At 35.7% G+C, this 26,280-nt stretch overlaps 1 protein-coding gene across 2 annotated transcripts; it reads right to left on the reverse strand.

Annotated features, from left to right (window-relative positions):
- Positions 1 to 609: 609 nt before the first annotated feature.
- On the reverse strand, positions 610 to 14,883 carry LOC115991953 (endoplasmic reticulum-Golgi intermediate compartment protein 3-like). 2 transcript variants are annotated; one of them, XM_031115945.1, is made up of 13 exons: positions 14,633 to 14,883; positions 13,710 to 13,783; positions 13,228 to 13,311; positions 12,944 to 13,024; positions 12,271 to 12,351; positions 10,462 to 10,554; positions 3,614 to 3,793; positions 3,417 to 3,484; positions 2,904 to 2,955; positions 2,212 to 2,265; positions 2,026 to 2,118; positions 1,393 to 1,500; positions 610 to 1,056 (listed from the first exon to the last, which is right to left on the reverse strand). In XM_031115945.1, the coding sequence occupies exons 1-13, from the start codon at positions 14,772 to 14,774 to the stop codon at positions 1,033 to 1,035; spliced, it is 1,134 nt and encodes a 377-aa protein (XP_030971805.1). In that variant the 5' UTR covers positions 14,775 to 14,883; the 3' UTR covers positions 610 to 1,032. The 2 variants fall into 2 exon arrangements, with proteins under 2 accessions (XP_030971805.1, XP_030971804.1); XM_031115944.1 differs by having other exon boundaries at positions 1,434 to 1,500; positions 14,633 to 14,882.
- Positions 14,884 to 26,280: the final 11,397 nt, after the last annotated feature.

Here is a 26,280-nt window from a genome sequence, read left to right on the forward strand (position 1 = left end):
AAGTTAATTGACACGTCTTAATATTTTCAAAGTGTAACTAATATGTAGATGAAGCGATCAATATGTGGCATAGGAGTTGTCTCTATGGCTATGAGGGTGGAGTCATTCGAGAGGGTAGAGCTCTCAAGTGAGAGGGAGAAATTGGATAAAGATTATTGGGTTTTTGTGATTTTTTTGGCTAGGATTTGTAATTGATTTGTTACTACTGTTTTTGCTTAGACCGGATTGTGGGGAAGAGTAAAGTGGAAATGGAGAGAAGAAACTCTTAAATGAAATGAAAAAAAGAAATGTGCCAACGGTACAAATTTTGACTCGACAAAGACTAGTGGGTCCCAGAAACTTCATTTTTTCTACAAGTTTGCCATTGAACTCAGGTTTTAATCACTTGAAAACCTAAATTGTGTTTTCAGTTTTCGTAACTCTAACTCAGATTTTTGGAGTTATGAGTGATGAAAACATTACTAAAAAATCTTCATTCTTCTGTGGGTCCCACATATTTTGAGTTATGAGTGATGAAAATTGAGTTATATAACCCTGTTTTCACCAAATCCAAACTGAGTTATATGCTGTCAAGTTTCTTGAAAGCACGTTTTAATATAAGCCACAATGTTCAGAAATTTTCAAGTTATCGCAATTTGAGTGGACATTTTGCATCACATTTACAAAGATTGTTTTACCCTTGATCCCATTAAGGTATGAAACTTAATCTAATTCCCAAGAAAATAAATTGTCATGTAAATCTACAAATCACTAACTGAAGGGGAACCAAAAAAATGAAAAGAAAAAAAGAAGCATGATTTAACAGAATGAAATAGGAGTATTAACCCTACTCACTAAGTAAAAACAGCCACATATTTTGTGATTTCTAACCCTCATTAAAAAAAAAAAAAATGATTCAATGATTTCCCAAGTCCCGCAGAAGCCTTCTGGATTTTGGAGCAGCACATGTGGAATGGCAAAGATATCAGCTACTTTGTCCAATTTACATTGTTTTCTTGATCGCTCTTTGACCATGATATATGAAGGAATCTATTATTCCCGCAACTGTGAAAATACCTAAACAAAGAGATACGAGCCGTAAGTGATTCTAATAATGTAACAAGCGCATAACAAGAAAGGAAGACAACAAGAATAATATCACAACCAACATACATAAATCTCTACTTCTAGTTCTACTGGAGTGAACCGATCATATAAGTTTTCAATTTGGTATACAGTGAGTGTTTGGAAATTTCTAAAAGTGAATACCCAAAATCTAAAATATCTTGGAAAGAGAAATATAAGGGAAAGAAAAGTTAAAATCACCTAAAAACAATCATTTAATCAGAGAATGATATCAGATTCAGAACACAAGCTTTAGCTTAATGGGAGCTGAAAGCTTTACGTACGTACATATGCATGAATGTTGGTAAAATAGCCAGAGAGAGCACTACCTCCAATTATTGCACAAATATGGGTCATAAAGTGTAAAAATGTTTCATGCTCCTCTTTCAAAGTCACCTGAAACATGCAAAAATATAAATTGTAAAACAGGAAAAGTTAATAGATTCTCTAAGGGCATTGGTTTAGGATATAATTTTATTTTATTTTTTTGCTAAAAGTGGTTTAGGATATAATTTTAGAAAAATTTTATCCGCCACAAAAGTTCAAAGAGCTACTGATTTCTTGTCACCTTTGTGGCAGTACTGAGTCCCATTCCATGAAAGATGCCTAGGGGTCTACTTCATACAGAAACTATTTTCAAATACATACAATCCACATAACTTTCACTGCATCTACAGTTATTTGTCTTTTTTGCTCATTATCCCTGTTTGGTTCTCTCATACGAGAGTGGTTGCAGCTATAATCCTATGTATTTAGAATTTTTTTATTGTAAGAAAACAAAAATAAATGTGTGAAAATCAAAAAGGAAAAAACAAAACAAAGTAGAATTTTCATTACTAAAACCTAAAGTAGCCCAATAGTCATGATTGGGTCCAAATCACATTTTCAAATAGCCTGATAGCTATGGACAAAAATACCAACCTTAATTGGAGAAATGTCATAAAAGAAGAAAACTCCAGGAACAGGCGAAGAGTGACCCGACTCAGCACCCCTAAAATGCTCTGTCACAGAATACTGCACAATGCCGTTAATGGTGCATCTTACAGCATGATCTATTTATAACATAAAAGAATAAGTTTTTGTCATCTTCAATTTGTTTAACAATACCTGATTTGACTGGACAGTACGACCTCTAGTGTCGGTGTATTTAGTAGGGACCACCTGCCAAATTCATAATGAATATGTATGAAAATCCTTGCTTCTAATTGTGAAAACACTGCAGTCATACGCAGGCAAACATTTACACAAAGACTTAAGTGCATTCATGTGTACACATACACAAACAAGACACAGGTTAGTCTCCAATAATTCATTTCAAAACTATCATAGCAGAAATTCAAAATATAGACCAAAATTCTTCAACCAGCACTCAAAACTGCATTTATACACGATTCTCATTCAGACCATCAACAAGGTGAAGTAGGAATTCCATTGCTTTTCATAAGACAAGCCCAGAGCACCATAAAATATTTATAAGATAACTTTAATGGTCTGTAAAGAACACCATTCTTCAAATGGGTCTACAAACTGAAGATATCATAAAAATTTAGATATAATGCGTTTCTCATAAAAATTTCCACATTTGCCTTTTCAATGTGTTGTAATAGCTAAAGATTTATGACTGCTATAAAATTTTCAGATTTTGATTGTATGCTTTTGTGTTTAAACTAGATATTCAATTGATATCAGTGCTTAATTCATAAAATGAACACAAAATAAAAGATCTATAAACAGGACAAGATCATTCAGCATTTGTTTGTGAAACCTCAAACACAAAGTAACGAGAACATGATACCAACCTTGATGAAATACTGGTACAAACCATTTGGTGTTTCAGGCACCCATTGTACACTGAAAAGATGTTGAGAAGGAAAAATTATAACATATTAAATCAAATAAATTAAGTTAGAATTTGTTTATTTAATGGTTATTCAGTAGATAATGAACATACTGAACAATCTAGCAATTTCATTTGATGGCCAAAACATTTTCCATTGTGAAGAGGAAGAAAGAAAGCTGAAATGAGCACATAACTAAGAAAAACATAACAGATACAACACACAATTTCCAATTTGGAATATGCTGCATCAACCAGAATTTTTGAATTCCAAATTTTATTTGAAGCAGCAGTATTCTATGACATGTTAATTACACCAAAAAATAGTTTATGCACTTTTGGTGGAAAACATTCATGTAAACAATGTTTCCATCTTTATTCAATTTCAAACGGTATGACACTAATGCAATATAGAATACTAGAAAGCATTTCAAAACATGTAAATATATAGACAGGAGAAGAAAGAAACAAATACCCGTCAAGGGGATTGACTAAGCCAGGGAAGTAGTTACCAAAAGCTAACTTGTTGATTCTGTGACTTATCTGTATCATCATGGTGATGACATCAAATTAAAGTTAAAAATCAAAGAAAAATGACAAATTATGCTAAAATTCGATAGTGATGTATTTTTTTTTTAAGCCAAACTATTATTGGTACCAAGATAATCATACATTATAAATATCCTTTTCCAAGGCCAGCAAATTATGCACATGAACATTTGACTGGTGAAAGCTTTTCCCAAGGGCAAAATGAAAATTTCCAGCCACTTTATTAACTTCAAGTGATCCATGAATATTACATCCTTCACCTTCTTCATCTTTTATCTTTTGGATAAAACCTTCCCGTTTGCACTGAAAGCCAAAAGGACAAATAAGAAAGTCAAAAACAATATAAAGCTACAGAAAACGAAGTCCCAAGCTTGGGAATCGAAATATGCATAGGGCTGTATGTAAATTTCGCATGTAGACATCCATGTCCATGTGTGCATATATTCAATTCATTGCTTTCAATGAGGAGCTAAAGTTTCAACCTACAACATGCACAAGAAAATGTTGCACAAATTCGTGCCTCTGAAAACTGTCAAATAAGGAGAGGCATCAGAGCCTAGTTGTCGAAAGAGTTTCCACATGGTCTTCCATACTTCCTTGCATGATGTGTCTCAACAGTAAGGGATTAAATTAACAGTGCATCTCTAACGAAAGGAGCAGTTGCCTGTACTAGTCACACAGTCATTCCACAAACTTGGCTATGTAACTCAACATAATCCTCATTAATTAAAACATAACCGTCTTATCATCACAAGCAGATTGCATTGCACTCTGTTTTTTTTTTTTTTTTTTTTTTTTTTTTTTTTTCCCATTATTAACAACCAATAACAAAAAAAGAAAAGAAAAAAAGCCTCAGTTCAAAAATTTGGGGTCAGCTACCCGGCTATTGATCCTTGATAGATTAATCAAGGTCAGCCACATGTATTTTTCTCCATATCCTATCTAGAATCATACTTTTTGTTACTTTCTAAATTAACTTGCCATTTTTTACTATTTACATTGGTGTTATTTTAGGTCATCATTTACCTCTTTCTACTGTCTCGACTCGAATTTCTTCCTTACATTAATTTATCTTCTTTGCTCATGAACAAGCTATCTGTTGCTACTCTTCCTCATCTCTTCATCAATAGAAACCACTCTTATTTTTAAATGAATTTCTTCATTTTTATCTTATCTTTCATTATTGCACTTATCAATCTTAATATTCTCACATTTTGTTTCAACATGTTGCATCTTGATAACCGAACATTCAGTACCATATAGCATAGTCGGTCTTATAACAATCTCGTAAAATTTTGCATTTAACTTAATAGGTATTCTGGGATCACATCATACTCCGGATGCATTTCTCCACTTAATCCACCATACTCTTATTCTATGATTCAAATCTATTTGATCTCTCCCACTTTAAGAATTATTAATCCAAGATATCAAAAGTACTCACTCTTTGGTATCTCTTTACCATCAACTCTTACAACCTCTCAATATCTATTTCTCCTTAGACTAAACTTACACTCCATGTACCACGTCTTAGACCTACTTAACCTAAGACCCTTAAATTCTAAAACATCCCTCCAAATTTCCAACTTGGCGTCAACTCCCACATCTAGTTTCATTCAATAAGACTATATCAATTGCGAAGATACACCAAGAAACTTCATTTTCAATCAGTCTAATAAGTTCAATCATAACTAGTGCAAAGAGATATGTACTTAAAGTTGATTCTTGATGCAAATCTATTGTGATAGAAAACGAACTTGTGAAGCCTACAATTGTTCTTGCACTAGTTATTGCAGTGTCATAAATATCTTTAATACCTATTCTTTTCCATTTCTAATTCAAATATTTAGCACCACCAACCTATGTTCAGTGGTTATGCTCCTCTCTTAGTATCATCTTGCAATTTCATAGCACTTTCTATCAACTTTTCCGAGTAATAATGAAATGCATCTAACATTTGTCCCATGTTTGAAGGTAATTAAGTGTGTCTCCTTTAAAAAAAAATGTTCATCAATGATAGATTCTTTCATACTAGATTTCATGCCATTCCAATGTCTAAAATAACGACTCCTTGTACATTCCTTACTCCATACCCCTAGCTAGGGTCCTGTATTCAACTCACCAGCCCAATGAACCAAACCTAATGCCTCAAGTTGGTTCTTCGTAAATTGATGGGTTGTATTTGGTTCTAAATATTTTTTGAATCTTAGGTTGGGCCAGGTCCAGGTAAGCAAGAGTTTCAACCCAATCCTAATCCATGCTATTAATAGTTTTATTTATTTTTCATTTAAAGTATTTTAAATTTGAGTTAGATTTATTTTGGATTTACAGACTTAGTTGAACTTTGTTAGTTTGATTTATTTTGATATTTTGAGACTTATTTATGAAACTGAAATATTAGGCTCAATTGTTTAATCTGTTTTTATTTTTGATAGGTTATTTACATTTTATTGAAAAGAGAGTACTTCATGCAAAGAAGGCATGAAGAAAACCTATATATTCCAAAAAATACTAAATGATTATGTACAAAGAGATAGAGACTCAATAAACATTGGGATGGAATCTCTATTCATGAGTCCACAAGAGGGAGACCAATCAAACAAAATACCAACAAATTGAAAACACAATTTTTTATTGGACCTAACAAAATGGTGCCAGCCTAACTCAACTTGATCCTATGGGTTGTGTGTTAGGCTTTGTGGAGCCTAGCTGTATTTGATTCGAGTTATGATCCGATTTAAAATAATATTGTTATGGTTTTTAATGGAGATTTCTGAGACTTAGTCTACGGAACATAGGCTTGGGTTGATAGGCCCAAGCTGTTGGCCCGTTTTGTAGCGCATTGTGAATTCTGTGCACAGGATAGAAAAACTATTGTTTTAGAGATTAAGATTTTATGTTGTTTTTAAAGAAAAAATTGTATTGCCGCATCTTGTATTTTTCCCTGAGAATAGTGAAATCCCTGCAGCTTCATAGATGTAGGTAAATTGCCGAACCACGTAAATATTGTCTTATGTGATTGTTTTCTTTGGCACATATTTTTCTCTATTTTTTGCATCTCCCAGATCTGGGAATTTCGTGAATATTCCCCTTCATTGTTGGGTCGGAAATTTCTCAACTCAAAGAGATCATGTTAGGTTGAAAAATAACCTAAACCGAACTTAACGATCATGTTAGGTTGAAAAATACCCTGAATTGAACTTATCCCAAGCTGAACCGTGTACATTCCGACCCTAGCTTCCATGAAGTCTTTTAATAAGTAAATTAAAAAAAAAAATTAAAAATAGAAGTATACAATTTTTATTGAAAACCGTCAAGGAAACTAAAAGGAAAGGAAGATATGATGCCAATCGCATTAGACCACTCATACAAATTTATGAAGAAATATGGATTTCACTCAAGAGTAGATAACTCAATGCAATTGAAGGAATGATTATTTCTCTCTATCCAACCCATCAACAAATGCATCTAGTTGCCCTATGTCCTTGGGAAACATGCAATGAAGTAGCAATTGATAAATTAACTCTCCCACTAAGACTGGCACATAAGAGCCTGTTTGGTTTGCTCCTAACTCAAAACTCAGTTCTCATCACTCAAACACAATTCCCATATCTCATTTCTCATCACTCAAATAGAGTATCAGAGAAAACAGAGCACTGACTTAAAGCAACCTTTCCAAGATCTTTACTCCCCCCCACCCCCCCGCATTAGACCACTCATACAAATTTATGAAGAAATATGGATTTCACTCTAGAGTAGATAACTCAATGCAATTGAAGGAATGATTATTTCTCTCTATCCAACCCATCAACAAATGCATCTAGTTGCCCTATGTCCTTGGGAAACATGCAATGAAGTAGCAATTGATAAATTAACTCTCCCACTAAGATTGGCACATAAGAGCCTGTTTGGTTTGCTCCTAACTCAAAACTCAGTTCTCATCACTCAAACACAATTCCCATATCTCATTTCTCATCACTCAAATAGAGTATCAGAGAAAACAGAGCACTGACTTAAAGCAACCTTTCCAAGATCTTTACTCCCCCCCACCCCCAAAAAAAAAAAAAGGTACAAAAGGAAATCTCATGCCAATAAAGCCACTTAAATGGGGTGCCTCAGTTCATTCAGTCATGGAAATTCACTTAGATGGGTTGGGATAGAGTTGGAATGTTTTTGTAGAGGTTTCTATAATTGGGAATTGGAGTCACTTTTTTTAGATCTTTACTACTCAAATATCCCCAGGAGGGAGCAAGCTGATAAGATGAGATGGAGATTGAGAGGGAGTGGGTGAATCGATGTTCATTTTTCTTATGAGGCATGCAGGGTATTTTGGCCAAGACAAAACAATTGAGGAAATGGAACGTCAATTCTATTGGCCTGGTCTTAAGAGGGGCATTGCCAAGATAGTTGGTCAGTGTCGTACATGTCAACTAGCCAAACATCGTAAGTAAAACACTGGCTTGTATACACCTCTACCTGTGCCAGATCACCCGTGGCAGGATATGAGTATGGACTTTGTGTTAGAATTGCCCCGCACCTTTAGGAAGCATAATCTAGTGGTTGTTGATCGCTTCTCTAAGATGGCTCATTTCCTACCATGTTCTAAGACCTCTGATGCATCTAAGATTGCAAAGCTCTACTTTGATGAGATTGTCAAACTTTATGGTCTTCCCGAAACCATAGTGTTTGATAGGGATGTTCACTTCATGAGTTATTTTTGGAAGACTTTGTGGCATTTAGTAGGCACCAAATTGAAATTTTCCACTGCATTTCATCCTCAAACTGATGGTCAAACTAAGGTGGTTAATCGCAGTCTAGGCAACCTCCTTCGGTGTCTAGTGGGTGAAGCCAATCGGAATTGGGATTCAATTCTTCCTACAGCCCAACTTGCATACAATAGCTTTGTCAATAGGTCCATAGGCGCTAGTCCTTTTGAGGTTGTGCATGGGTATACACCTAGGAAGCCCTTAGGTCTTTTGCACATGTCCCCACATGTTAGAATTTTTGAATCTGTTGAGGCATTTGCATGACATATTCATGATTTGCATAATGAGATTTGCAAAAAAATTCAGGTAAGTAATTCTCAATATAAAATTCATGCTGACACTCGTCAACGTCATGCAGAGTTTCAGGTAGGAGATTATGTCATAATTCGGATTTGACCTAAACAGTTTCCCTCTGGGACCATTAAGAAATTGTAGGCTCGTAGTGCCGGACCATTCAAGGTATTGAAACGAATGGGCCCAAATGCATATGTCATTGACCTTCCTCATAATTATGGTATTAGCTCCTCCTTTAATATAGAGGATCTAGTTGCTTATAAAAGCCCCACAATTATTCCTGATACCCCTTTTGATGAGCCTTTGCTTGATCCTATTGATGCCCTTATCCCTACCCCTTTACCCTTAAATTTGCCCTATGCACATAAAGAACTTATTGATGCTATTTTAGATGAACAGATTGTTTCTACTAGGGATAGAGGAGTTCATCGTTTCCTAGTTCGTTGGTGAGGGTGACCAGATTTTGATTGCACATGGATTACTTGAGATGAGCTACATCGACTAGATTCTAACTTGCTTGAGTACTATTAGAGCTCTTCAGATTTCCACTCGACGAGGTCAAGTTCTTCTCACCCGGGGGGAGTTGATGCGGACACAAGGTATAAGCCTCCAATTATACGCATGTATGGGAGGAATAGCAAAAAGAAGATAGCCTAACCTGTGACCTTATAGATGGAGCCTGCTAGTAATTGGGCTTGAAGATTAAGCAAGCCCGAGCATTTAATAATTAGAGTTTTTATTTTTTTTTTAATTTTTTTTTAATGCATCTTATTGTTTGTTATCTAAGCACTTTTTTTGATTATTGTAAGACAGCTTTTGGGAATTATAAAAAATGTGTGTTTCTTTTACATTGGTGTCGACTCCAGTTTTGCTTGGTGTTGACTCCAAGCAATCCTTAGGTGCTGACTCTTAGGGTTTATCCTTTGTTCTATTGTTGTTTAATTGTCCCATTGAAATAGTGTGATTGTCCTACGTCACTATTTGAGGTAGAAAGGCTAATTCTTTTCCTTGGAAGAGTATTTGGCACGTTTAAGGTCCTGAAGAGGGTTTTGTTCTTTGTTTAGACAGCAACCTAAAGAAAAATTTTAACTTGTGATAATATTATCAAACAAGGCTTCTATTTGGTTGGTTGGAATATGTGCCAGTGTAATAGGAAGACAGTGGACCATGTGCTACTCTATTGTGAATTTGCGTATGCTTTATGGAGTGTAGTATTTAGAGCCTTTGGGATCTAATGGGTATTAACCATGGAGGGTAGATTTCAAGAAGTCTTTTTTTTTTATGATAGGTAATAAGACTTTTATTGAAAAAATTGAACATCATGTTCACGATAGTGAACACTCTGAACAAGAAACAGATACAATATAATCAAGAGCTAAATGAACTAGAGACTAAAAAATTAGATAAAGAAATACAATTCGTACACCCCCAAATACAAGGAGTCATTTCACTTTTGTACATAATCCTTCTGTAATTCTTTTAGGTTATGTTGTGTTCATCATTGTGAACATGAAGTAATCTTTTCTTTGAATAAGACATCTTTACTTATGAAAAAAAATTAATCATATTGATTTCTCTGGTCAAAAAAGTTCTCCAACCCACAAATATTTACCTCAAGATTCAGAAGCAAAACAAATAACTAATCTAATTCAGTAATAGAATATCTAGTTCAATGTGCTCAACTCGTATACCAAACAGCATTTTGTCATCTCCTTATAAGAACAAGATGGACGACGAGTTTGTGGGTTCAAAACCCATTTGGTATCTATATACCTTACCAACAAAAAAATGCTCAACTAATACTAGATGTTCAATGTTGATTACCTTAGTTTTTACATTGTAATCCAAGAAAGTTAATGCGTGTATGAACTGATGACATTCTCTAAAAAATAGTATTATAAACTGACTAACCTGGTCTATCAGATCCATATTCGTTAGTGCCCAACCTTTTTTCCTATATGCATCACGAACTTCTTCACATGAATTACAGCAGTGATCATCTGACTGCGAGAAAGAGAGAGAGTGTGAGATTTAGAAAACTACAGAACAATTACAGAAAGAACATAACTTTTGTAGAATGTTATATATATATATTTATTTATATTTATAGAGTAAGTTTTGGTTCTCTGATACAAATCAGCCAAGGAGCAGAGCTACCAGGGAAAAAAGAGAGGCAGCCCAGGATATTAAATATATTATAAACACTGCAATTCAATTTCTGCATATCTTTTCTCTGTCCCCTTTGCACAATTTCAGTGTTCACATACAACAAAGCTAAAATCAACAGCAGACCAGTCCTAAGAAATTTTAGAACCCCAGTGCAATAAGTTTCCCTAACTGCAAGATCAATATCAAATAGTGTAATATTTCCTTTGAAATAAAACCCTAATCTTATCTCTTTTGGTGCAGGTGATCTATTAATGAGTGAATTTTAAATGCAAATATGGCTTTGAGACTCAACATGCGCAGTTTATAGGAAAACTTTTATCATCACATATGACCATTCAAAACATTATACTGTATGCACCAGGACCAAAAGATCCAGATCCAAGGGCCAACCACCTCACAGTTGTCTCTACACCTTTTGGCCATTTGATTTTTGACAATTAGCTCCAGTACTTTTGTAAATTTTACAATATGCAGAGGGACCAAGTTGAACAAGTACAACATATTGCCAATTTGCCACAGATAAGGGACAAGCGCCATCCTCATCAACAAGGGACATTTATTAAAAATAAAAAGGCACCTGGACTCGCATCATATGTAATCTTAAAACTTAAAATACATTTAAACTGAATTTGATTTCAGATAAAAACTCACTCCTGATTTTGAAATCTAACAAATATTTTATTGGGTGAGTCACCAAAGAGCTCATTTATTTCAAATGTACTTATTTATTTATATTATTTTTATAAGTAATAAGAAATTTTATTGAAAGAGGAGAATCCCTAAGTACAAATGGTGCATACAAAAGGTTCACTATCCAACATACTTCCATTTTAGCATGCCAAGTTTTCTAGAATAGCAGATGGAAACGAAGGGACATCAAGCTGACCTAACTCCTTCAAAATCATGTCATAGATAGGAATGCTGCAAGCTAACCCTACTTCATCAGAAAGAAAATTCAAGTCCATAACATGTCTAACTGAGTATGTTCAAGCCTATATATAAAAAAGTTTGAGCACATGGAGAGATTAGAAGAATATAAATTGTTAGATAAAGCATTTAAAATAAAATTCTTAGGGAGATGAAAGGAAAAACTATGATGGGGGTCAAGGAAAATAAGTTAACGAAATGCATCTAATACAAATAATTTATATTATAGATTTAAAAGCCAACAAATGGATTTTCCATGAGCAGCAGATGCAGGACACAGGAGAGATTTATTTGTCCTTTATAGAAAAAAGGGGGAGGGGGGTGGGGGTTGGTAAATTCTTGTAGATTGAAACATCTATTAAAAGAAAAAAAACTGATTTTGATCAATTTGAAAAGGAGGAATGGCAGGAAGGGAGGGAAATCAGCCTGATGAAGCTGAAAAGGGTATTCCCAACTAAAATATTTGTCATTTCATACCCATGACAACATCTCTAATCGAAAGGCAGTTTCTAGTAAATTGGTTTGACAGTCCACATTGGTACCTAATATATAGTACTTTTGCATGTTCTAAAATTATTAAAAGATAATCTAGCAACATTAGGGATACCAGATAATCAAATGTACCGTTTCTGCACCAAAACAAGAGCCACAATATTCTTCATTGTGTTCAAGCCTGCCACCATGTTTCTGTAAGGGCTTCTCAATCTGCATTAGGGAAAGGGTGAAGATAAGAATAAAGAGATGGAAAGCAAACACAAGCAGAGAAGGCTAAGGATTTTTTCCAATGGACTATTGTGTTGAGAGAAAATCGTCAAAGCAAAGAAAAATTTCATCCTTAGCTTAAATCATGAAAATAAATAAACAGAGCATCAGAAAAAAGGATGACAAAATTCGAACTGTATTTCTACTTAATATGATAACAACTGCCAATCCAAAGCCAATCTGTTATGGTTCCCCAATTTGTAGCAAAATAAGCAGGCACCATGTCATCCATAGACAAGCCTAACAGAACAATAGGTTTGAAACTAATCCTTCAAACCATTTCCTGACTAAACAACATATACCACGGTTCTTACTACAATAGGCCCACCTCTTACTTAAATCTATAATCCACTATGGAAGTAACTCATTCAGCAAGTATCAAAGCACTTTCTTGTGCAGCCAATTCAATCGCGGATTCATTCTTATTTGGATGCTTGAGTTGTGTGTATATATATTGGTATCCATCTGATACAAGATATGTTTAAAAAAAAATGCTTACTGAAGAAGTGTGCCACAGAATTGTTTTTTTACTAACCTTTGGTGCACCAATCCCATCCTGCTTAACTTCTATTACATTACTATGAGCATCGATTCTTTTCTTGAAAATATCATGTCTCTGCAAGTAAAACAATGCATCATACACCCTAAATTAGCAAGAGCAAACAAATATCAAATTCAGGAGCACTTGTCAGATTCAATAAGAAAGAAATGGTGTAAGTATTCAAATTTTCAAATGCTAGGCATGTCTCCATTATTATACAACTAGTATTATTAAGGCTAAAAATTAATCAATAAGAAGACACTGCTTGCAGTACATACTATATCAAGGTGTTGCTCTCCACTTATGTCCATGGCATCAAGACTGAGTAATGAACATGGAACAGCTGGAAAGGTGACATCAAACTGCACTTTCAAACAGAAATAGGGCATAAATAAATCAAGCATGAATAATAACTGTTCAAACTGAAATAAGGCAAGAATCCAGGCTGGTATTCGCACTTGAATACCAGCATTAAACAAGCACAATTAATCTCACTCAAAATTAAAAATTGAAAATGATGATCAATGATATTTCACACTTGAAGAACTATTACAAATGAAAAGTCTCAAAGCTTTGATGCAAGTAAATATTTGAGCATTGGGACACATAAAAATGTGATTCACAAAATTAACAACCACTAGAACCTGCAAAGATTCAAATGCTACACTGGAATAGCATGTGTCATATTAGAATTTACAGATTATGATTAGAAAATGAAGAGGTAATTAACATTTTTAATGCAAGAAAAAAGGAAGATTACATTGATATGAAGGGTTTCTCCTCTTGAAGTATCAACCACAAGCTTTGATTCGGAAACAGTGTGGAGGTATAATCCTGCAAGCACACTTAACTGATTGATTAAAAATGCAACTTTAAAAATCAAAGAAAAGCCATATGCAGAAGATATGGAGTATTTGTCAGTAGAACATTACCATTCAAAATAAATTGGTACAGCACTATGTCAGTTTCAAAACAAATCCTATAATTGGTAGAATCCTATCAGCTCAAAAACTGGTGAAATTTGGTTTTGATAACTATGATTATTTATAATTTCCAAAGTACACATCTAAACCATAATTGTCACTAATCATCCTATTCCTATATAAGTTCAAGTAGGCAAAGTATTTTGTAACAAAAGTTTCTCTCAAAAAGAAGGCATTTACAACTGCTTTGTGCATAATAATGTAAACTGTAACAAGTCACCCCATTCTAATGTACAAACTCAGATGTTGTCTAGTACGGTATTAACAGCATAATCATGATCATGATAAGAGCCAGAATTCAATCATTAGTCTTAAAATCCAAAATTAGAGATCAATCACTAGAAGCCCAAGTCATTATTTGAATTCACATGTAAGAAAATAGTAGTAGTAAAAAAAAAGAAAAGAAATGAAAACTTGTGAGAATTAGTGGAACAAAGTGAAAAGGATTGATAGCTAGTATACAAAAAATATAGTAATAAAATTTTGCATTGACATATGGCAGTACATAAAAAGTGTGAGTCTCCAAACGGAATTGAGCTTCCAAGACCCCAAAACAACATTGACTTTTTTTCACTTTCTAAAACCCATAACTTGAAAACAAGAGATTGTTTCACCCCTTATATATATATATATATATAATATCAAAATTCACACAGCTTCAAATAAATAAATCTTGAGAGAGAGAGAGAGAGAAGCATACTGAGCTCGGAGAAGAACAGTAAGAAGATGACAATGAAGGAGACGAGAGTTATAAGGCCACCGGAGAAAGTACGGCTGTAAAAATCTTCATTGATTTTGGGATACGCATCCAGTTTCCGAAGCTTATGAAGAACATTGTCCATGCCGACACAACAACACGACCAAAGCCTCTCTCTGTCTGTCTCTGTCTCTGTCTCTGTTTTTTCAGAAAACAAAAAAAGTGAGTTTCCAGGGTTAGTGTTTCTCGGAGGTTGAGCGGTGCTTCCAATTTTATTACAAATACAAGAGTGACGCAACACGCATTTCTGATTGGCTGTTTTTCCGTGACATGTCATTGTTTATTATTATTATATTATTGAATGAATGAATGAATAATGCTACTATACTTTTCTAAGTAAATCCTAGGTGTCCCAGCTGTTATTCCTTTTAATCTTGACCGTATTATTTATATTATCTTTTATCTATTAATAACAATTTACAATTTAAGATTTATTGTAAAAATATAATATAAAGTAACATCTATGAGTACAATAACTCTAGGTGACAAACTTTTAATGATTACTAATTAGTAACTTTTTCTTATTGCTTAAAACTCCACTATACTAATATAAGAGTTAAATCCTTTTATAGTGTACTTTGAGTTAAATAATGTGTTTGAGCTTGTAATTAAGTGTGTGTTTAACTATTCCTTTGTTTCTTTTTAAAAAAAAAAACACTAATCATATTATGATTAATATGAGTGCACTGCTATTAATGTGAATGGATTTGTATTAAGTGCCTAAAGTTAGTTGGACTTGGACAACCCAAAAATGACATTTATTATTCATGGGTCAATTTGGTCCAACTCGGCGCCTAATAATAAGTCAGTTGACTGGATTGGTCTGTTTTTATTCTTTACCGTAACTAGAAGTCTAAAAGTAGAAAGGAGGATGACTTGAAGATCTTTAATCGGGTCCAGAATGGATAAGACTTTTAGATGGGTTTTTATAAAGCCCAATGAAAGCTTGTCGTCACTCAAATTGCATTAGAACCCACGTAGTGTTTTCATTTTGGAAAATAATTTGATTTTATTATCTAGATTAGATGATTAATTATGACTAGAACTTTTCACAAGTGAAATTATCAAAAGAAATATTATGTCCATAACATTTTTACAAAAAATTTTAAATGACAAGTTGTTACTAGTTATTACTAGTGGGTAAAAAAATAATTTTAATAGTGGATTCAAATTAGAATTAATCCGCTAGAAAAAGAGATACGCCGCGGGGCTTCCTTGGCAAGTTTGGATGGGAAGAAATATTGGGTGGATTTTAAGTATGAGCGATTGCCTATATTGTGCCATTACTGTGGACTACTTGGGCATGAACTATGGTTTTGTGCTTAGTATTTTAGCAAAACAAAATCTGGGACTAAGGTTGAATGCGGTTATGGAGATTGGCTGAAGGCTTTGGGGGTTAGAACGAGATCACCACAGAGGAGGGAAGTTACAAAGTATGCTGAGCATGAGGGAAAGAAAGGTGACAATAAGGGCCAGTCTGATTCACAAAATACGGCGGAGGTGGGAGCCAGCGATGGTGGGGAAGGGAGTAAACACTCCAAAACGATTATGGAGGGAGAGGGGGGTGTTACCGGAACTGTGGGAGAAGATTGGGCTGACAGCGGGAACATAGCCAAGAATCAAGGGAGTGGAGGCATGGATAAGGGAGGTGGAGATTTTGGTTCCTTGATGTTGGGAGGGCAGAAACCATGCCTACACTATAGGTCTGAGGTGGCGCCAATAATTCATGCAGAGCACGTGCAAATCAGTAATGTTGGGGTTGGGTCGAATAAAATTAGAAAGCCCTTTACATGGACCAGACTAGTTCGGATGGAGTTTGGGCTTGTGGGAGTATTAAAAGAGGGAGCTAAATCCATTTTGGGAAAAAGAAATAACTTGACTATGGGAGTTAATGGGGAGGCAGGGGCAGACAAGAATATTGGGAAAAAAAGGAAGGTTTGTGAGGACTTAATCATGACTGAAGCGGTGGGGGTGTTGCAACACCCTTGCCGAGAGCAATGAGGCTGTTAAGTTGGAACTGCCAAGGGCTTGGGAACCTTTGGATAGTTCAAAACCTTCACAAATTAGTAAGGGAACAAGCTCCTGATGTCTGCTTCTTAATGGAAACAAGGTTGGATTGAAGTGGATTTGAGAAGCATTGTGGTGATGTACCTTTTAAAAATAAATTAATAGTGAAAAAGCCTAATTCGGGTGGAGGGTTGGCTTTGCTTTGGAAGGAGGAGGTGACTTTAGATGTTATTAATTTTAGTGATAACCATATTTTGGCTAAGGTTGTGGAGAAGGATGGTTTTGTGTGGTATCTCACAGGGTTTTATGGATGGCTAGAGGCAAATGAAAAACGGAAGCCGTGGGCACTTTTATCTCATTTAAAGTCTTTTGTTAAGGGTCCATGGTGTTGTATCGGGGATTTCAATGCCATACTTCACGCATCAGAAAAACAAAGTGTCAATGCACCTTATCATAATCAGATGGAGGATTTTCGAGTTGCTTTGGAGAATTGTGAATTGACAGATTTGGGTTTTATTGGGCATAAATTTACTTGGACAAACCAGTGGCCAGGATCAGCCCACACAAAACAATGTTTAGATAGAGCTGTTGCTGACAAAGATTGGATTGAAAAGTTCCCTGCCAGTTTGGCGTCTCACTTGTTCAGCCATGCTTTTGATCGTATTCCTATTCTGTTAAGAACTATGAATGATAAGTGGCTTAAGGGAAGGGGGGCTGGTGGTTTTAAGTTTGAGGAGAGTTGGTTGTTATGGGATGATTTTGAGGAAGTTGTGCATGAGGCGTGGACAAATGGTGGGCAGGGCAGTCCGAGTTTGAGGGGTGTTATGGACTGAATCCAAGGTTGTAAGGCTGATTTGAATGCGTGGGGTTCTTTAAAGACTAAACCTGAAACGAAGGAAATTAAAAGAATACAAAAGAAACTGGAAGTGCTGAATGCAGAGGAGATGATCGAAGATAGCAGAAGGGAATTTCTTGATGTGAGTAAACAGTTGAATGATTTAATGCTTAAGCAAGAGATTTTTTGACGTTAGAGGTCTCGAGTGTCATGGTTAAAGTATGGGGACAGAAATACTACATTTTTTCATTCCAAGGTGTCCCAACGAAGGCGAAGGAACTTTATTGAGGGAATCAAGAATGCTAATGGGGTATGGGTGGAGGAAGTGGATAAAGTGGCAGAGGTGGCATCAAAATATATCATGAATATTTTTAAAGCAAGTACTTATGACAGAATGGAGGAATGCCTTAATATAGTTAACAGAAAAATAACTGATGATATGTTGGAGGTGCTGTCCAGGCCGTATAGCAGTGAAGAAGTGAAAGCAGTGTTGTTCCATATGGGACCAACAAAGGCTCTTGGACCCGATGGTATAAATGCATTTTTTTATCAAAAATTTTGGCATATTGTTGGTAATGAGGTGACTGATGCTGTGTTAGATTTTTTCCATACTGGTCATATGATGCCAGATATTAATTATACTCATATTGTTTTGATTCCTAAAGTAAAGAAATCGGAAAAAATGGCAGATTTTAGACCTATTAGTCTATGTAATGTGATATATAAAATTATCTCAAAAGTTTTGGTGAATAGGCTGAAGTTGATATTGCCACAGATAATTTCTCCTACTCAAAGTGCTTTTGTACTTGGACGCCTTATTACTGATAAGGTGTTAGTAGCCTATGAGACTTTGCATGCCATGCATATTAGAAAAAGGGGAAGAAGGGGGCTTTAGCTCTTAAATTGGATGTCAATAAGGCCTATGATAGGGTGGAATGAGGATTTCTTAAAGACATGATAATTAATCTGGGGTTTTTAGAGGTTTGGGTGGATAGGGTTATGAGTTGTGTCTCTACACCCTCCTTTTTAGTCTGAATTAATGGCAAAGTATATGGGAATATTGTGCCAACTAGGGGTATACGACAAGGTGATCCTCTGTCCCCTTACTTATTTTTGATATGTGCTGAAGGATTTACGTCGCTCCTTGCTAAGGCCGAATTTGAAGGGTGGTTGCATGGAGTGGCTGTATGTAGAAGTGCCCCATCTATAACTAATCTGCTCTTTGCTGATGATTCTTTGATTTTTTGTCATGCTAATAAAAATGAAGTGCAAGTTGTTTCTGATACTTTACAGCTATATGCTGAAACTTCGGGCCAATGCATAAATCTGGAGAAGTCTTCTGCCTATTTCATTAGTAATGTGTCTGTGGAACAAAAAGCATGGATAATTGACAAATTAAAGGTAAAGGAAGTGGAGAAGTTTGATGCTTACTTGGGGCTGCCTACTTTGATAGGAAGAAGGAAATATGATACTTTTGCTTTCATTAAGGAACAAGTTTGGAAAAAGATGCAAGGTTGGAGGGGGAAGTTGCTCTCTCGGGCTGGCAAGGAGGTTCTCATAAAAGCAGTGGCTCAATCCATTCCTATGTATTCAATGGGGGGTTTTTTAGCTACTTGGGAAATTATGTGATAAGTTGGATGCTATGTGTGCTAGATTTTGGTGCAGACAAATTGGGGAGGGGGGAAAAATACATTGGAAAAATTGGAGTTTTTTAACATTGTCAAAGAAAGAGGGTGGAGTGGGTTTCAAAGATCTACGATCATTTAATTTAGCTATGCTAGCAAAACAGGGTTGGCGGTTATTGCAGGATAAAAACTCTCTTTTGTATAGTTGTTTCAAAGCAAAATATTTTCCGAGGTGTGATTTCCTTGAGGCGAAGGATTGTCAAAATAGTTCTTATGTTTGGAAGAGTTTGATAGCGGCTCAACCAATTTTGAAGAAAGGATGCTATTGGAGAGTGGGTAATGGGGCTTCTATTCGGGTTTTAAAGGATTGCTGGTTGCCTAATCAACCAACAAAAAAAATTCTTTTTCAACCGGAGGAGGAGATTTGGGAGTGGAGGGTCTCAGATTTAATTGATTGGTCGAATCACCAGTGGGACAAAGAACGTATCACTGCCATGTTCCATCCATTTGATTGCAAAGCTATTCTCCAAGTTCCTTTGAGTAGGCGGGTGGTGCAAGATGTGATGGTGTGGTCTTGTTCAAAGAAGGGAAATTATACAGTGAAGTCAGGGTATTACGTGGCAAAGCAGCTACGGATGGAAGAGAGCAACCTTGGGGAGACATCGATGCAAAGAACGAATAGGGCACTCTGGTCACGTATCTGGCAGGCTAATGTTCCTAACAAGGTTAAAATTTTTTCATGGCGTGCATGTTTGAATATTCTGCCTACACAGGGAAATCTGGCACGTAAAAGGGTAGTGGAGGAGGCACGATGCTGTGTATGTCAGAATGAGGTTGAATCGGTCTTACATGTGCTATGGGGCTGTGGGGTGGCACAGGATGTTTAGGCTAGGAGTTTACGTCAACTTCAAAAATCAGGTACTGAGCAGGTTGATTTTTTGTAGTTGGTTATAGGTTTAATGCCGAAACTTTCAGGGGAGGAATGGGATCTGTTTTGGGTCACTTGTTGGCAGAAATGGACTCAGCACAATACAGCCATGCACGAGGGTGTATTCCATCATCCTTTAAGGTCATCTCAGCGAGCATTGGAGTATTTGAGAGAGTATACAGAAGCACAAGACTAGTTGAGTGAATCAATTCCAATTCTGTCTCCACCGCAACAGATATGGCAACCTCCGCAGGAAAATTTGTTCAAACTGAATTTTGATGGTGCTTGCTTTGATAAGGGAGCTGCTTTGGGCTATGGGACTGTGATTAGAAATGAAAAGGGTGAAGTAATGGCTGCTCTTGCTGCGAAGGGCAGTGTTGTAAGGGATAATGAAGCGGTGGAAGTGTTGGCATGTCGTAAAGCCCTCAAGTTTGCTATAGATGTTGGTTTCATCGAGATTATTTTGGAAGGTGATAGTGCGGTGGTGATGCAGACAGTTTCCCAGGCTCAACCGAATCTTTCACAGCTTGGATTAATTTATGAGAATATTTGGTGCTTGGTTGCAGGCTTTAGATCCATTTCGATTAATTGTGTTAGGCGCATTGCTAATAGTGTTGCTCATGCTTTGGCTAGATTAATTGATGATGATATTGTTTGGTTGGAGGAGGATCCCCCACTAGTGGTGGATGCTTTGTATTTGGATGCTAATGCTCTAAATTGATGAAAATTGGTTAGTTCCGGCTTCCAAAAAAAAAAAAAAAAAAGAATTAATAACAATTTACTATCTAAAATTTGTTGTGAAAATGTTATGGAATATAACACTTCTCAAATATCAATCAATTTGTGTCAACACCCAACCTCCAATTTTATTTCAGCAAGGACACCCCACATAAAAGAGTTAAACAAAGAAAAAGAAAAGAAAAAGAAGCCAATACCAATTCTAACACCGCCAAACCACAATTGATATTTCTTTAAGAAATAATAAAAAAAAAAAAATAACAACCACTTTTCTGTTTAGTTTCTGGAATCTGGAATCTAAAATTACTTTGGTAATTACGTGGGTTCCATAATTGAAATTGGCATGTAAATTCACATCACATGCAGGCGCAGTCATAATGCAATTAAGGGTAAATTGGTGTTTTCCAAGTGCAGAACAGTGCTTGGAACATTATTTTACAAAAGATTAATTTTGATTGGTAAAGATGTAGTCTATAATGCAGACATGGGTTGTTGGTACCCATTTTTTAACATTATGGGCCAGCCAACAAAACCCAAGCCCAGTTGTAAAAGCCTAAAAGAGCAGGGAAAGAGAGTAAAGAATCGGCCTAGTGATCAAAAAGGAGGACTCGCTGTGGAATACGCAAAGATAAGAAAATTAACAGAGGCCTGGTCAAGAAAAAAACGAAGAAAACACATTGAAAAAACGAAGAAAAAAGCAGACCCACGAGAGACTCAAAACACATTGAAAAAGAGGAAGCCCACTAAGAAAAGCTCCTGCAGGATTGTCCATGAATTTCAAATAAGCCCAAAGAGTCACAGGCGTTGTGTATAAGAACAGTAGAGTCCTCAAACATTCAACATTCCTATGGAAAAGGAAAAGGAAAAGGAAAAGGAAAAAAAGAAAAGAAAAAAGAGGGAGAGCTGCAAAACATGAGGGAGTACAAGAGTATTAAATGCAATACCTGAATTTTGGATGGGTTAGGGTTAGGTCTAGTGTGCAGTAGTACTAGACCTGTTGAGATGATGACATGTGTCCACTTTTGGACATGTGTCATTATTTGATCGGGTCCAATACATCCCATTTGATCGGGTCCAGTGCATGGGATGTACTGGACCTAAACCAAGTCCATTTTGGATATTGAGCTGTGTGAAAGGAGGAATGGGTTTTGCTCCATTGTATCCCAAACCTAGAGGGAGAGGAGGACTTACTAAGTTCGGGAGGTATGGCTTGGTGGAGGGGAGGGAGTCTTTGGTTCTAGTTATTTTGCTGTGATCCTATTGGGAAAAAGCCTTGCTGGGAAGTGCTTTAACCAAGAGTATAGAAAATACAGTGGACCATAAGGTACATGCTTAGAAAATTTTAAGGTTGAACCTTAGTTGAATAGGATAACCATTCTCCATCAATCAACCCTTTGGAATCCTCATTAGAAAATGATGGCTACTGAAATTTGAAAGTTTGCATAATAGATAGCATATTTACCGAATGGGGAAAGCAATTGAAGTCTCTTTTGTCAAAGAATGTGCCAAAAGAAAAGAAGATAGTTAGCGGGAAAAGGGGTGGCTGTAAATTAATATACCATAAAAGCTTAAACAAAGCTAAGGTAGAACTCACCCAAGAATTTGTGTATAGATAGGGGTAGAACTCACCCACGGGGGGACAACGCAACAACAGCAAGAGTGACCAACATTGGTTGAGAGAAATCATAGTATAATAAATAATTAAAATCCCTTAGCAGAATAGTTTTGCAAGCACCGCCAATGGTTGGGTGGATTTTGGAGAGGATAGAAAAAGAGGAGTGAAAAATATGAGAGAAAATGAGTGGAAAGGGTGTTTGGTTAGGAGGGGGAAGGGGAGAGAAAAATGGTGGGACTAGCTGTTTTCTCCTTATGCCTACCAAAACTCAATCTTCCCAAAATGTGGAGAAAATGAAAAGGGGAAAAGTGTGTGTTGGATGAAATTGCTCTTCCCCCACCCATCTGACAAATTTTTTTTTTTTTTTTTTTTTTTTTTTTTTTTTTTTTTTTTTTTCTATTTTTTTTATTATTATTTTTGGATAAATTTTTTCCATTTCTTCTTATTTATACTGTTGGTTTTGGTATTGGGTTTTTTTTTTTGGGTGTTCATCTCACATTTTTGTCTTTTTTGTTGTTGTTGTTTTTATTTGTTTCTTCCTCTCTTTTTTTTTCATTATTTTTGGATCCTTTTGTCATTTTCCTTTTTAATTAAAAAAAAAAAAAGTGAAGTGCTTGTACAAAAATTTTTGATAAAAAAATGTGTTATTTTTTTGTTTTATTTAATAAGGATGTAATTGTAAATTTATACCAACTTCATTTTCTATCATCTCATTTTTCTTCTCAACCAAACAAAAAAGTTTTCAATCTCTCAACTTTTCTACTCTTCCAACCAAACACAAATGAGGGAAAACTAAATCTTTTCTATCTTTCAATTTTTCCATCCTTCCATAATTTTCTATTCTTGAACTTTTCCATCTCCTCAACCAAACGAACCTTAAAGAAAACATATGTATATATATATATATATATGTTTTTTTTTGTTCTTATAATACTCACTCTTAGTGATTAGTTATCTGACTGCTATAAGAGTATTTAAATACCAGTATGGATAAAACAACTGTTAGATGAGTGGTACTTGAAATTCTCAACCACTAAGTTTAAATTACTCCACTATTGATCTTGACAACTCATATCAAGATCTTTTGGTTTAAATTTAACTTCAATTTAAACTTATATTTAAAATTAGGGCAAATTACAACTTACCCACCTATGGTTTGGCCCGAACTTAAGTTACTTATATGTGGTTTGAAATTTGACACTTTACCCACCTGAGCCTTGCTCTATTTAGCTTCCATAACTCACCTTGTAGACACCACAATTTGAACCCCTTACGACTTAGGCCCTCGTTTTCCAATGATGTTAGAATTCCAAAGCCCAAGATTGATTTAGGGCCCAATTAGATGAAAATTGACTTAAGGAAAGTGCTTATGAAAAATATAACTTATTTTTGGATTGAATAAACTATTTTTGGAAAATAAAGACCACAAAAACCCTAGGGCATGTATATGCATACATGTGTATGTGCACGCATGCTCAAGCTCTGCGTACGCATGCATGAAGCATGCGTATGCAAACACATGCATTTGTGCACATGCTAGGGATCCAGAAACTATGTAAGATAAGTTTTCTGCATTTAAACTAGGTTTAGAACGGATCTCATATCATTTAGCAGCAAACCCAAATCCTTATTTTTCAACTATATATAGCCATAAAAGGTACTTTTTCAAAGAGGACGAATTCCAGTGGTAAAACACATAAGATTCACTAGAAAATAGTGAATTAAAGAGGGAATTTTTCACAAACACCCTAAAGTCAAATTTTGTTTGAATGGGACCTTTTTTGGTCTTGATTTTTGAGTTCTAAGTTTACTAACTCATCTTTGATTCGGTTGTGAATAGACTGACTGAGGGGAATGGTCAAAATCAAGCTCTAGAAAATTCTAGTGTTGAGGTAAAGTTTCTAACTTTGGTTCTTCTCTTTTCTTTACTTTTCTTATGATCTTATGTTTATATATGTGTTTTGTTTGCTTTAATATGTTTGTTTAGTTTAGGTTTGCTTTGTGTTTTTATTTTGAGCATGTTAGCTTGTTAAATTCTTTGTTTTTGTGTTTCTGTTCTGTAGTTTCTAGGCTAGGGTTCTTAGGGTATGTATACATGCACATGCTACTTGCATGTATACACATACTTGTAGTATGTGTACGTATACAGATGAGCTGCGTACACATGCCCTACGAATGCGCATGCATACTATTGCCCAAAAACCTTAATTCACCTTCTGTTGGTTTTTCCTTTGTTTTATCTAGATGTTTAGCCTTTGTTTAATCTAGTTTTCATACCTGTATACATATGTTTACCCTGTTTTGTTTTGCTTTGCTTTGTTTTATCTCTTTTATGCTTATTAGGGTTTTAATTTGTTTAAATACCATGAACATGCATTTGAATATGATCATGCATTGATGCATAGGTGTTGTGATGTAGTCAGGTAAGTGAGGTAAGCCATGCATTATCACATGAACATGCATTTAGTTGGTGAATATGATATGGATGATGAACATGTTGTGCTTGATTGAATCCCATGCTTTGATGTTCAGATGCTATAACATGCTTATCCTGATCTGCCTTGTGATGTTTCTGCCCTTTGAGATATGTGCTTATATGCCATGATAGAAAAATGCTAGGTTTGGGGATGATTATGCCATGTTAATTGCTTTAGATGCATGTTAGTGTGTGGGTGTGAGTTAGAATAACGTGTTAAATGTGCCTTTAATGAGATTAAGACTTGAAACACAATGAATGGAAGCTGACCCATGTGTCGGGTGGGGTTGGGTGCCTAACACCTTCCCATCCCTATACCTAAACTCCGAACAAATGATTTGGTAAAGATTAGTCCTTTCACAAAGGGCATTATATTTATGGTTACTAAACTTCAACAAGGTGGCGACTCCATTTACACCTTCTGACATGGTCCACCTTAGGCCAAGGCGTACTTCCCACAGACTTGGGGAAACCCTAAATGCATCGTTGCGGGTGCTTGCACCCATAATGGTGACCCCGTTGGGGATAGAGATTTTGATTCCAATGTGTTCCATTTCTTAATCTTGATAAAGGCTAGTTTAATATTGTTTGTACACACTTTCACTTGGTTCTTTTGTCCCTTTTCCATGGTTAGTGATGAGTGGGAAAGTGGAGGCTCCGTTCGGGCCAAAATTTTCCGAAATTCATCCCGCTAACTCACAATTTGTGTCATTGCCTATAATGGACTTTGAGTACATTAAGAGTTTGCCACCGATCCATTACAGTCCATTTAGGCCTAAGGTTGGAATTATGACCCATCTAGTTGTGAGTGACCTATTGATTTATCCCTTTAACTTTAAGGAGCTTACCCACACTTCGAAAGATCTTAGATCCTATCTAAAGAGGGTACCCTTTATATCTCTTGTTTGTTCAACCATATATGTTGTATTCACCTTATTCTAAGGGACAAATAAAAGATGTAAAATTTGAAAGGATGGGTCCAAAAGTTATGGCATACCCTAAAGCAATGGGATGAAAAGAAAAAGAGTTCTCATATATAAGAGGCTTATCCCAAAATAAAAAGTTATGTTTTAACTTGAAAGGTTCATAGGATCATAGCTTATTTGCTATCATAAGCCCAAAATCAAAGGCCTCTTGAGAAAGAAAGTATGGGGCCTAAGGTAACAAATATGCTATGGACCTAGCATCCAAGATACTACAAAGTCAGTATGAATCTCCCTAATCTTGGCCCTCCTTGTTGCATGTAAAGGCTCAAAATGATGAGAGATTCATGGGTTTTGAGTGGAAGGCCACAATATATTCTAGCTAGAAGGCTACTTCAAAAAGAATGATGATAATGAATATGAGAAAGGAGGAGCCCAAAGGTG

The sequence above is a fragment of the Quercus lobata genome, chromosome 5, assembly GCF_001633185.2.
Source record: "Quercus lobata isolate SW786 chromosome 5, ValleyOak3.0 Primary Assembly, whole genome shotgun sequence".
Taxonomy (NCBI): domain Eukaryota; kingdom Viridiplantae; phylum Streptophyta; class Magnoliopsida; order Fagales; family Fagaceae; genus Quercus; species Quercus lobata.

Coding starts and splice junctions, on each gene's coding strand:
- LOC115991953 (XM_031115944.1), bottom strand. CDS start 14,774: ATGGACAATGTTCTTCATAAGCTTCGGAAACTGGATGCGTATCCCAAA. Junction 2,266..2,903: donor TGTACCAGTATTTCATCAAG/GTTGGTATCATG, acceptor TGAATTTGGCAG/GTGGTCCCTACTAAATACAC. Junction 1,501..2,025: donor ATGACATTTCTCCAATTAAG/GTTGGTATTTTT, acceptor TGCATGTTTCAG/GTGACTTTGAAAGAGGAGCA.